Raw genomic sequence first — 13,158 nt, 5'->3', positions numbered from 1 at the left:
ACCAATAAGGAAAGTGGAAATGTTGTTCAACAAATATGTTTTTTTTAAAATTGCAATAAGTAAAGGTAAAGGTAAAGGGACCCCTGACCATTATGTCCAGTCGCGGACGACTCTGGGGTTGAGGCGCTTATCTCGCTTTACTGGCCGAGGGAGCCGGCATACAGCTTCCAGGTCATGTGGCCAGCATGACTAAGCCGCGTCTGGCAAACCAAAGCAGCGCACGGAAACGCTGTTTACCTTCCCGCCGGAGTGGTACCTATTTATCTACTTGCACTTCATGCTTTCAAACTGCTAGGTTGGCAGGAGCAGGGACCGAACAACGGGATCTCACCCCGTTGCAGAGATTCGAACCGCCGACCTTCTGATCGGCAAGCCCTAGGCTCTGTGGTTTAACGCACAGTGCCACCCGCGTACTGCATACAATAAGTACATACCTCCAAGTTGGATTTCCCACAAGCACATTGTCCTATGGGCGTAGAGCTGCTTCTACCAAGAGGCAACCTCTGGCCCCTCTGATGTTCCTCAGGATCCATGAAGGAAGTTAACAGAGGGCTGAACTGTCCTATAATCTTTCTGAGCTTAGGAAGACAAGACAGGATGCCTTTACTCATTAGTCTTCAGTCATTGCTCTGCAGACAGAAGGTCTCAGTTTCAGTCCTTGCCATCTCTGGTTAAAAAAAATATCAGGGAGCACGTGATGAGTAAGACTGCATTGACTAGTTGGATGAGTTATCTGACCAGGCATATGGCATCTTCCCATGCTCTCTGGGTCTGCATTCCCTGACAGTGTAATAATTATGTAGAACATGAGCAAACTGCAGTTGCGTGTACATAAACAACATTGTGGTGTGTGTTGAAGATCTCAGTTCCAATCCACGTAAATATTCAGATCCTATTGAAACCAATCGGGTTTTAGTTGAGTTGAGCCCTTCATATTTGTAGTAAATATTTCAGGGGTAGCTGCTGATGTACCCTCCAGATGTTGTGGGACTACAACTCCCAGCATCCCTGACCATTGGCCATATTGGCTGGGGCCGATAGGAGTTTGAATCCAACAATATCTGAATGCCTCGACATTGGCTAGACTACCCTGCAATATAGATCCTGTTGACTTTCTGACCATAGTAATAGGGTGCATACACAGCAACAGATTCTGCTATGTGTCAGTCAGATATTGTTCTCATCTTCTTTCCCCTTCCCCGCAATAGGACACCGTCAGAAACTAGACGAGCAGACAAAGCCTGGGAGTTTGTCCTTTTCAGAGCGTCTGAGCGAATTGGAGCAGTTGCGTCGCACAGCCATAAGGGTCAGCCCACACCACCCAGCCCCCACTCCTAACCCAAGAGCTTCCTTGAACCACACCACTGCTTTTAACCCTCAGCCTCAGAGCCAGATTCAGGGTAAGTACCTGAACTTCCTCCCCTCACTCCACCCTGAGCATCAAGGAGACGGTCATCCATTGGCCATTGGAATCATGGTTGGCTTGATCTGTTGTATAGGATGGCACTTTGGGACAGTTTCCCCAACCCCCCTCCCAGTGGGTTTCATCTGGCACATCTAGCACTAGCGCTGCTGGTGAAAGAGGACAGCAATTGCAAGCAGACAATGTGGGAAAGGTTGAGTTTGACGTAAGGTTCAAAACAACTGTGGAAAAGCTTTGGTGAAGAACAGTGTAGAAGAAACTAGGCAGAGTCTTTCTCCCAAAACAAATGCTCATTCATTTCTCTGATTGCACACTACTGTGGGATTCCTCCAGCCAATTAACAGCATTATAATCAACTCAACAATGATCCTACAAATAGGGCCGGCTCAAAATATTTTGGCACCTGAGGAGAACCACAAAATGGCATTTCCCTCCCCACCAGGGAAGAAGGGATGAGTGAAGATCTTGCCGCATGGGTCGGCCGATCCTGGCTACAATATATGCATAGCAGTGAGGCACATGCTTTGCAGCTTAGAATGCGTGTCCATGTTTCATGCAATGAAAGTTTGATGCTGCTTTTCCCTAGGAAAAGGAGCTATTAGAGCAGAGAAGGAGTGGAAACTACTCCCCAGTCCACTGCTTCTCCATTGCAAATTTCCTTCCTGGTGGCTTCTTCTCTCTGAGAAAAACAAGCAGCCATCAGGCTTTTATTGCAAGTTCATACACAGTATAAATGTATCAGAGTATGAACTTCCAACTCTAAATTCTGTGATTCTATGATTCATTATGTGATATATATTTGTATCCTTTGATCATAGGAGTTCAGTTGTTCTACTTTTGAGTAAATTGTATGAGTGGTGTTGCCATGAATTTCAAGGCACTAACAGCAGTCGTCAGTACCAGCTCAAAGGGATATTCAGATACCATTTCCACACATCACACTGAACTTGTTTCATGGGTGATCCCACTTTCCTCTCCATGTAGGGATGGGGGAGAATTTTGGTTCTGAGTCCACAGTTCCTGATGCAATATGCAAACCACAATGCACCTACCCTTTGACATTTGCACTTCTGGTTCTCCAACCAAAGAATATGTACGAAAATGTATATATCAGTATAATGATTTCATCCCTTAACTATTCTGACCTCTAAAAAAATAATTAAAGTGATATACGGAGGCACTAATCTGTATGTCGTCAACTGTATTGCAGGAACAGCAGAACACCCTAAGACTGCCCTGTGATAAACCAGGAACTAATTTATTTAATCACAAAATTCTCCAGACTGACCTTGTGTTATTAAGCAACACTCACTCCTTGTTGCATGTTTGCAAGTTATCTTTTAGCCTAGTTCAGACTCCTGCTTTCATAAGATGATGTTGGAGTGGCTGGTTATATATACAGACTCCAAGTGCTGTAGAACTATAGAAAAATGCTAGAAAAGGCAGTCAGGCACAGCATTAGGTGAAAGCCCTAAGTTACTCTAAAAACTGAATCTACTGTTTATTCCAGTATATACGAGAGTAGTAAAATTTCAGCCATATATATTTTTAAACAGAAGATATTCTCTTATAATGGCAATGGTGCCCACCTGAGAGGAGCTGGAACTATATATATAGTTGCTCTTTTCACAGAGTGATCCAAAGTGACTTACAATAAAACCAATTTAGAATATTTAATAACAATAACTAGATAAAGGGCAGGATTTACGCATTCCATTCCAGTAAAAGAGGCTGCAATGCCACCCTTCAAGTTAATGGCCAAAAGGAAAGGGCAGAAAGAAAAGTCTTTGCATGGCGACTAAAGATAGATAAAGCTACCACACAGCTATCACACATATACAGTCTAATTCTGTATATGTTTACTCAGATGTGAATCACATGGGATCCAGCAGAGCGTCTTCCTAAGTATTGCCCTAAAGCAGTCTTCCCCAGCCTGGTGCTTTACAGATGTTTTGGTCTACCGCTTTCACCAGTCCCAGACAGCATAGCCCAATGGTCAGGGATGATGGGAGCTGCAGTTCAAAACATCTACGGGATACCATGTTGGGGAACAGTACCTTCAACTGTAACACTTAAGCCATTTGTTACAGAGCAAACACAAGCTGTTTCTAATAGGACCTCTCCAGCCCTTAGCATGTTTAATAAGTCTTGCTGATGGCAATGAAATTTACTTCTGTGTACCTTGATTGGGATCAGGGCATGCTTTAAAGATAGCAAAGTGCATTCTTAGCTTATATTTTGCTGGGAGCTATCTCTGAAGCTTGGCTCCAGCTATAATTCCAGACCACATAGTGTAAACAAATTAAAACAATCCTGTCTTGGGTTTTTGTTTTTGTTTTGTTTTTTGCTTTTTAAATATCTTGCTTTGCAACTATCTATCATCATGAAAGTAGCTGGAATTAAGTGCTTGAAGGACTTGATTAAATACCCTCTAATGTATATTTTTCAAAGGTATTTTTAAAAGGTATATTTTACACGCATAATTAAGCATGTCTGAAATTAGGATGAATGACATATGACCCTTTCTTAGAAAGCTAATGTTTATTTTCCAGTTTAGTAATAAATGCTTTGAACAGTTTTTGAACAGAACAATTCACTTGTTTTAAATCAAGTGTGTTCTTGCATTTTAAGAGTTCAGTGGTGTGGTCTATTTATTATCATTATTAGTACCCATTGTAGTAGTACTCATATTAATGTATTCAGAACTAAAACAACAAGATGTTTTAAAAAGAAAAGAAGTAAAATTCATCCCTGCAGACTCACAGTCTACTGGACATGATGCAAAATTGTTTGTATTTCCACAGGTGAAAATCATTTTTTAAATATATTGTCATTTTAATTCTTAGTAATGCTTAGTTGTGTTCATTTCACTGGGTTCAGATTTAACATGAAACCATGTTATGCGAACAGTAGACATGAAGCAGGCAAACCATGATTTAGAGTTGTTTTTGTTTCCCATATTCTCAGCACTGAATTCAGATGGATTTACAGTGACTCAGATGTAAACTCTGGTTTGCAAACAAGCTTCAAATTTTGGTTCCAGACACTGGTTTGCAGAACTTAAACAAACCATGTTTTATCAGTAGGCTTTGGTTCAGATATTAAAGGAAACAAGATTTAGTTTAACCTACCATGGTTTTGTATTTTGTTTGGACTCTGTGTTGGAATTTAGGATTTGCTTGTCATAAGGCACATTTCTTTCCCATTTTTGTTGTGGACAAAACATTTGGAAGCCTATAACTAAGAGACTTAAAAGCCATAAGACAAATACAGTGAACTCAAATTAAAGTGTACTTAAAGCAAATAAAATATAGGCAAGATCCCCTGTACTGGAGAACAGCAATTCCCACCACTGGTTTAGGAAACAGTGCACACACAACAATAGCCACAATCCATATCTATCTTTTCTTATGAAATGCTGCACTTCAATGCATTCCCGCCCCCCGCAACTTCAACCCAAATTGAGAAAAAGAGCAAACCGTGTACAGGTTAACCCTATAACACTTCAGTTGCTAATGTGTCATAGAGTTGGAAGAGATTCCAAGGGCCATTTAGTCCAACCCCCTGCAATGCAGGAATCTCAGCTAAAGCACCCAAGACACACGGCTTAAAAACCTCCAAGGATGAAGAGTCCACAACTCTCCACTTTGTTCTACTGTCGAATAGCTCTTACTATCAGACAGTTCTTCTGCCTGTGTATATACCCTCCTCCCCAAGGTGGGGCTATACCTCGTTCCCATTCTGTTTGGGCTGGGTTTTATGCTACTGCCTTTCAGTTAGGGCTTGCTGACTCTCTCACAAAGAATAGAACATGTACTTCGTGAGATTGTAGGGATTACCCTTGGGTTGATTGGCTTTATTCAACTTCTGTGCCAGTACCTCCATAAAAGCTTCCATCTATGACAATTATTTTCCTCTATATAAATATCTGCTTGCAGAATTGCATCAGTACTTATACACTGAATAGTTTTCTTTTTGAACTTGAAAGCATAGTTATTCCCCTTCACCCCTGTGAAGGCATAGGTTTTGAACTTCTAAATGGACAGGTGTATTTTCCTTCTTATATATATATGAAAGAAATCAAGGAGTCTATTAAAGCAATTTATGGGCACTAGCCTGCCTGGACTTGCTTTCATCATAGAAACTGCTTTTTGTTTGAAATATGAAACCTGATAAAAATAGGAAGTTAATTCCTTTCTCCCTTTCATGGGTGGAGTAAACAGTAGCTTAGTGGTATGAAAATATTTCAGCCCTTTTAAACATACACAAATATCTCTCAGGTGCTTATTTATGACCTGTACTTGTGATATTTAGAAACTAGCCCTAGTAATACTTTTAACTCCTTTGTATTAAAAATTCTATTAAATAGTATACATAAACAAATTACAAATTTATAAAAACAAAGAACAACTCGTACATACACAGCAGAAAACTACCATAATGTCATATATTTTGGCATCACACTAGTGTTGTTGGTACAGTCCAATCTAAGCATTTTAGTTCAGTAAGTCTCTGGCATATTTACTACTGTTGCAGTAAGCTCAGGCAGTAATGGTCTGGATGCAGAGCACATTGGATGCAGTATGCACAGTCTCAGTTCAATAAAGCTAGTGTGCCATCCAGTAGTAGCCAAGTAAGGAAAGGATTTGTATGCGTTGCCGTCTTCCAGTTGCAATCTTATTGTTATATACGTATGGCTTCACTGATAGTGCTCAAAAGGTCTTCTCTTATAAGGTTCCTCTAGGCAAGCCCTCCACCTAGTTTTCTCCTATTCTTCCTCTTCCAATTTTGTTTGGTGCTTTGCTGCATTACTTCTGGCAATGGGTAACTATTTCTAGGGTGAGAGTGCCAACCCCTGCTCCTGTACCGTTATTAATGTCCTGGAAGAGCTGGTAATGCTTGAGCAGTGGTCATAGCGGTCATGATGTTGCATTGCCTTGTGCTCCATCTTCTTAAGTATTTATTTGACAGCATAAGAGCTCATAAGATTAATCATAACATTTCTTGTTTATACCACCCTCTTGAACTGGAAGAAACAATATATTTCTGAAAAGGGGGCACTAGAACAAATTTGCTATGTTTACAATGGGTTATTGCAATGTAATCTTTTGTTTTATGGTTCAAGCATATGGGAATTTGTAAAAGATATAAAGCGCATAATGGCAAGATGCTCTTGGGTGTATGAGGAATCAAGAGGCAATCATTCTACCTCCTTACTAACTACCCTCTGCTATCTTTCCTAGAAAGTAGTCTAGGTCATTGTAACAAAATGTGCTTGGGATGGTGATTATTTGTTACATTTTTATTCCACCTTTCCTGCAAGGACTTTAGGGTGACATAGACATTTCCTTCCCTCCCCATTTTATCTTCACAACAATCCTGTGAGGTAAGGTAGCCTGAGAATGAGTAACTGGCCTGAGGTCATTCATTGAGCCTCATGACTGAGTAGAGATTTGAAACCTGGTCTCCCAGGTCTAACCATTGCAGCACACTGGCTTCCAGTCTGTGGAGAGTTCAATGTGTTATCTATTTGATTTCATGAAGTTTTACATATCTTGAGTGTGTGAACATTGCATTTCTTTTTGCTATTATTTGACTGACGTGGGAGTCTTCCAAACAGCCTGTTTACTGAGCATCCATCCTAATTTGCTCACACAAAACCTACGCTGAGGATAGACAGCATCCAGTATCTATTGAGCACTTGTGCAGAGGTTATATGACAATAAGTATTCATCCTGATTTGCTTACACAGTTCTTATATGTCTTTCCATTAATCATTTGTTCATCCCAAACTTTTCAGTGCATTTCCCTATTGGTTTCCTAACTTCAAAAAGCACAGGGTTGACAGAGTGCTTTAATCTACTTTAATTGTACAAACCTAAATTTCCAGTATGCAATTGAATCTCTCCAAAAAATACTGACAGGCCCTGTAAAATGGAAGCCAGGACGCAAATCATTTACCTAAAGTATGTGTCAGTTGTTTTATTTCTCCATGACCCATTTAGAATCTCTATGCCACATCTTAAACTCTTCTTGAGATTTCCTGTCAGTTTCAAATTGGTTTGCCATACACCATGAAGACTGCTGTTCAGGAAACATAAGTCCAAAATTCCCCTGTTCTTGCAGCATTAGTTATGTAATTATTTGGATCCTGGTTGCATTATGTAAAAGATTTTATGTACTGCTAAAAAATTGAGAAAATGAGTTTCCTCCATCCCCTAAAAACAACAACAATACTTAAGTTAAAAGAAATGTCTCTGGATATTTTCACACCTAAAGTAAGCCTTTTAAAAGGCTTGTGACCAATTATATTGACCAAAACATGCTTACAAGGACAAAAGTAACCAAAACTGCATTTTGTAACAGATTATTTGATCATTTCTTTGGAAAAGGCAGGAATGTTTAAACTTTGCAGTAATATTTTTTTCATTGCTTCCCAGGTGAAAAAAGCTTTGTTTAAAGAGATATCTTCAAGGTCTCCTATGCTGTCATAATCATTTCTTGAAAACATCCATCTTTATCATAGTTCCCATGAGCTGAAGAAACACACTGGTGTGGTTGACCACAAGGAATTGTAGATAGCATTGTTTCCATAGCTTGATCTATTTCTCTAGGTTTTTAGTATTTTTGTGGGTTTTAATGAAATGCTCAAAAACAGAATGTGTGAAAAATTCAGACACAATTATCATAATATTTTTAGGGCACTGAAATTTGTATTTTCAGTGTGGAATCTTTTTTAAAAACACACAGTTTAAAAAACCTGTTATGTTTACTTTCTGTTCCAGATGAATAGTTATGTTACAGTATTCCAGAGGAACCTATACAACTGTTATTAGACCTGTTCTTTTCAGCTTTAGCCAGCCTGGCCAGTGGTCAGAGATTATGGGAGTTGTAGCCAAACAACATCTGGATGACTACAGATTTCCCACTTTTTTCTCTTCTCCTTGGAATAACCACAACACCATTTTTTATTTTTGCATTTTAAAGATGAGACTCTGTTCTTCTGTCTGCTTTACAGGTGATGGAAGCACCTTTTAGAGGAGTAGGAGGCTGACCCTGGGAAACTTCTTCCCCTTTCCTGCCTCATTCCACTGAAACAAATGATTATTGCCTTTAGTTACTCGGCATAACAACAGGCCAATAGGTTGTTGGGTTGTTGTTTTTTGTTTTTTTACTGGAATACATTCTTCCTGGATCAGGGTACTTATGTGAAATGCTCTAGTAGAAACCAGTCACTTCCATGTTAGGGTCAGAATGTTGATAGTATTAATTACAGGCCACTTTTGATCAATATAATACACAAGGAAGCTATTCCTTCCTATTCATTAGAAACACTTTTACAATGAATTAACAGTTGTCTCTTTCAGTTTATTCCTACTAGGACAGTAAATAACTTATTTCTGTCTGTGTTTAAAAGGTAGTAAACATTACTAGATCAGTGAATGCTTCTTCACTTCAGATTCTTAGCAGAACATATTTGCTATATGGACACAGAAGTAATAGTTAGAAAATGTTTTGCCATGCTTTTTCTTCTTTGAGCCATTCTGGTATATTCATGTGTGCTCATCTGACAGATCTTTGGCAAGGTACAATAACGCTGTTTCCTGCCTAGACTATTACACTTAATCAGCTGCAGAAAACTAAATTAATTGTTTGGCAATAAGGTGAGAAGAGAATTCTCCAACACAAGGGATTATCTTTTCACAGGTCAGAGAGATAATATCCTGTTTTGAGAGTCTAGCAAATTATCATAGGATTGTTTGCCTACTAATTAGTTGATTTGCAGAATGCTGATGACAGAAAAGCCAATTGCTGCAGGAAACTAATAAGTTGTAATCTGCAGTTAGGAAGGCAACCTGCATCCAAAGCAGTTTGCATCACAAAGCCATTGTCCTGTAGATAAATGTGCACTGAGAAAATCTCAAAGAGTCTCATTTGAATATTGGCTTACGCCTCCTACATTCTATCTTAAAGACTCAACAGATGTAGATACTGAATGGTTTGAACACCAACCATTTCTTTCTCGAAATAAATTTTTAAAATTGTCCGGTAGCTCCTTAGAGACCGACTAAGTTTGTTATTGGTATGAGCTTCCGTGTGCATGCACACTTCTTCAGATACACTGAAACAGAAGTCACCAGAAAACCAGCTGCACCAACATAAGATGGACACCTGGCTTACTAGCAGTACATGTGAAAAGGATCCAGGTGTCTTAGTGGACCACAAGCTTAACATGAGTCAACAGTGTGATGCAGCAGCAAAAAAGCTAATGCTATTCTAAGCTGCCTCAACAGAAGTATAGTGTCTAGATCAAGAGAAGTAATAGTACTGCTTTAGTCTGCTCTAGACACCTGAAATCCTGTGTTTAGTTCTGGGCATCACAATTTAAGAAGGATATTGACAAGCTGGAATGTGTGCAGAGGAGGGCAAGGGTCTGGAAACCAAGCCTTATGAGGAATGGTTGAGGGAGTTGGGTATGTTTAGATTGGAAAATAGGAGATATCGTACCCATCTTCAAAAATCTCAAGGGCTGCCACATGGAAGGTGGAGCGAGTTTGTTTTCTCCTGCTCTGGAGGGTAGAGCCCAAACCAATGGATTCAAGTTACAAAAAAGGAGATTGTGACTGAACATCAGGAAGAACTTTTTGACAGTAAGAGCTATTTGACCGTGGTGGTCTCGAGGTTTTTAAGCAGAGGTTGGATGTCCATCTTTCATGGATGCTTTAGTTGAGATTCCTGCATTGCTGAGGGGTGGACTAGATGACCCCTTGGGTGTCCCTTCCAATTCTACAGTTCTATGATTCTTAACCACTGTAGTATCCTACCTGTCTAAATAAAGTACCACTTAACAACCACTGTAGATTATAATAGCCCCTAACAACAGAAATATTTAAAAATTAAGTGATATTCATCACCACTGCCTTTAACAGGGTTACCTGCTCAATGGGAACATTCCTCTTTTTAAGAATTCTTAAAATTGCAGCTCAAAGATATCAAGAGATTAGGCTGCATAGTGCTATACCAGCTATACCATCCAGGCTCCCTTCTAACCTCAAAGTTGAATTTTAGTTTGGCCTGACTTGACCAAGAGGGGAAGTGTCTGCTGCTTTGTTTTGCTCCCTCACCTCAGTTGCACCAAGAAATAGGAGGTTGTATTTCACCTGCCTGCCACTTATCACTTTGACAGTTCTGAGCACTTAATTAATTCAGAGGAGTGGGTGTAGCCCTGGCTCACAAAGTCCTTGTAATACACTGCAGAAAGTGCAATGCTCCTTCCTTTCCGGAATTCATATGTTGGACTTAGACCAACGAGGTAGTTTGTGAAGCTCACTGGGAAACTTTGGGCCAATGAGATCTATGGTCTGACTACTCTTACACGGTAGTTGTAAAGATGAAATGGTGAGGATTAGGGGTGAGCCTGTACCCTTCCCTGAACTCCTGGGAGTGGGGGATTAAAGGAGTTGTGGGTTGGATTAGAACTAAGGCTAATTGAACTTGGATCACACGGAAATCAATAGGATGCGGAAGTCATGATGTGCGTGCCATTGATTTCAGTGGGACCTAAGTTCAGCTAAGTTTGTCTGGATCCAGCCCAGAATATATTACTTGGGCTCTTTAGTGTAGAATAAGAATGCCAGGTGAGTTTTATTTATTGTGTAAAATACAAGCAGAAGCAGGTATGCTTCTTATACAAGACTTCAGACGCACTCTGAACTGTGGACACATCATAGTTGAGACCTTATGCTAGTGATATTGATGTTCTTTTTTATTGGCTTTTGAAGCATAGTATGGGCCCATGAATAACCCAGTTGTTACGAAGATTAAAGGTGCGTGTTGCAAAACTCCGGTAAATAAAATCTCTCTTAGTCTTTCACTGACAAATCCAGTTTTACTCTCCATTGAATTCTTTTTTTTAAAGACTGTAATCTCCACATTGGCAGAACACTTCGTAGCTTGTTAGCAGAGCTTGAATTACCTCCCATGGTAAATACAACAAAAATTAATAAAGAAGAACACCTTAAAGGCAAATGCTCACTGAATCAAATTCGTGCACACTGTGGCATGTGTGCTCTAAGTGGTGCAGGACACCCTCCAAAGAGCTATATTTTGAGCTCCACAGGCCTTGTATCCTTTGAATTTCGAAAGCAGCCAACAGTACCCACACAGTAATCCTCTTTGAAAACCAGGAGGCTTTCAAAACATAAGTTTGTGAGATGAGGAAGGGGCTGTTCAAAGGCATTTCTCAAAAAATCAAAATCCCTTCTTGGTTTATACAAGACAATTAGGTGCTTCCAAATCAGGGTTTGACAAACTTTTGGGTAGCCTGTGGGAGCATTTGTAAACAAAAGAAACTATCATGGACACCACACACACTAAGCACACACCCCAACCTATTCCATTGGCTAGAATAGACTGCTTCTTCTAACCTTAATTGTGGTGGAAGGACAGAACTGTGGAGGGAAGGCCTCTGCTGATACATGTTGGCTTGTGAGAACTGCACAGGCAACACCTGCAGGCTCGCAGCCACAGAATGACTTTGCTCTAGAAGTGGAGAAAGCTCCTAAAGAGGTTGTCTTCATATTTAGCCCCAACTTGCAGTGCCTATGGGCACCATGGCACCTTCATACCTCCCTCATGGTGTACAACAAGGCCCTCTGCCCCTTCCTTTTTTGGAGGGTTGCCTGCTTTTTTGTCTGTTTTGTACTTGTTTGGGGATGTGTGTAAGCATCTTGCGTGTTTGGAGGATGGGGAGAAGGTTCTGAGCATTACTGGTCCCCACAACAGTTTCTTAGCTTTCCAAATGTGCTCCTCGGCTGAAAAACGTTGGGGATCCTGATGTAAGGGATACCATTAAAAGAGATTGCCTTCAACAAGTTCTGATTTTAGCCTTCTGCAAAGTTACGCTGTGCAACTTCCTTTTCATTTTCACTTAAATTTACTTTAGGTTTCCTACCTGTCTTATCCTTCGGCGTCAGTCCATATGTGAACAAAAATACAATGTGACCATCAGCCATGCCAAAATACATTCAGGTGCATTGTGTTAGAGCACCCAGTCAATGATGTGTTCACATGCAGGAGCATGCAGTTTTGCAGGCAGGAAAAATGCTGGAATGATTATGTGGCCTGTCTTTGAGAGGGTGGCGATATACATACATTCATATCTGCACTTATAAACTCTCTGTGTGAGGTTAGGGCATAGTAACCTAGGAAGCTACCGACTCAGATCATTGGTTAAATTCGCTCAGTATCATCTACACAGCTCTCCTGTGTCTTTGGCAGATCTATCTGCAGGTGCCAGGGTCTGGCAAAGCATGAGTTATGTCCCTTTCTCCAAAAAGTTGATATAGAGAAGATTGCTTTTTTAAAAAAAAACAAAATTAGATGTATATTTTTACCAGTTTTTTATTGCTATGATTGACAATACAATTTTCCCATGTTGTAAATTCCTCCCTCCCTGTGTACAATGAGTAATCAGGTGTGTCAAGGACTTGACCAGTGCTTGATCCTGCTGAAATCAGTCCACCCTTCTCTAAGCTTCAGACGCATGCCCACACATGATTATTTTGATTACCACCCACTGATAGCCTAACTTCTTGCTGTGTTAGAACCGTCAGTTCATGATCCAAGTGCCAAGTGGTGAGCTTTGGGGCTGTTAGGGAAAGTATGGCGTTTCTCTCCACATTTCAGTTTAGCAAATTCGAGCTTGCAACCCCATTTTACTTATAAGCGTAAAG

At 40.2% G+C, this 13,158-nt stretch overlaps 1 protein-coding gene across 2 annotated transcripts in view; it reads left to right on the top strand.

Annotated features, from left to right (window-relative positions):
• RUNX1 (RUNX family transcription factor 1) overlaps window positions 1-13,158 on the top strand; it is a 180,811-nt gene that overhangs the window by 133,155 nt on the left and 34,498 nt on the right. Inside the window, exon 6 of one of the 2 annotated variants that reach the window (XM_081004463.1) lies at window positions 1,209-1,400. The exons of the other annotated variant lie outside the window; for it this stretch is intronic. Within the exon in view, the coding sequence (XP_080860589.1) occupies window positions 1,209-1,400 (192 nt within the window). The remainder of the gene's footprint in view (window positions 1-1,208; window positions 1,401-13,158) is intronic. 2 annotated transcript variants of the gene reach the window in all.

Source organism: Podarcis pityusensis, assembly GCF_964106645.2.
Source record: "Podarcis pityusensis genome assembly, chromosome: 4".
Lineage (NCBI taxonomy): Eukaryota > Metazoa > Chordata > Lepidosauria > Squamata > Lacertidae > Podarcis > Podarcis pityusensis.
This window is presented reverse-complemented; position numbering and strand designations above follow the sequence as displayed.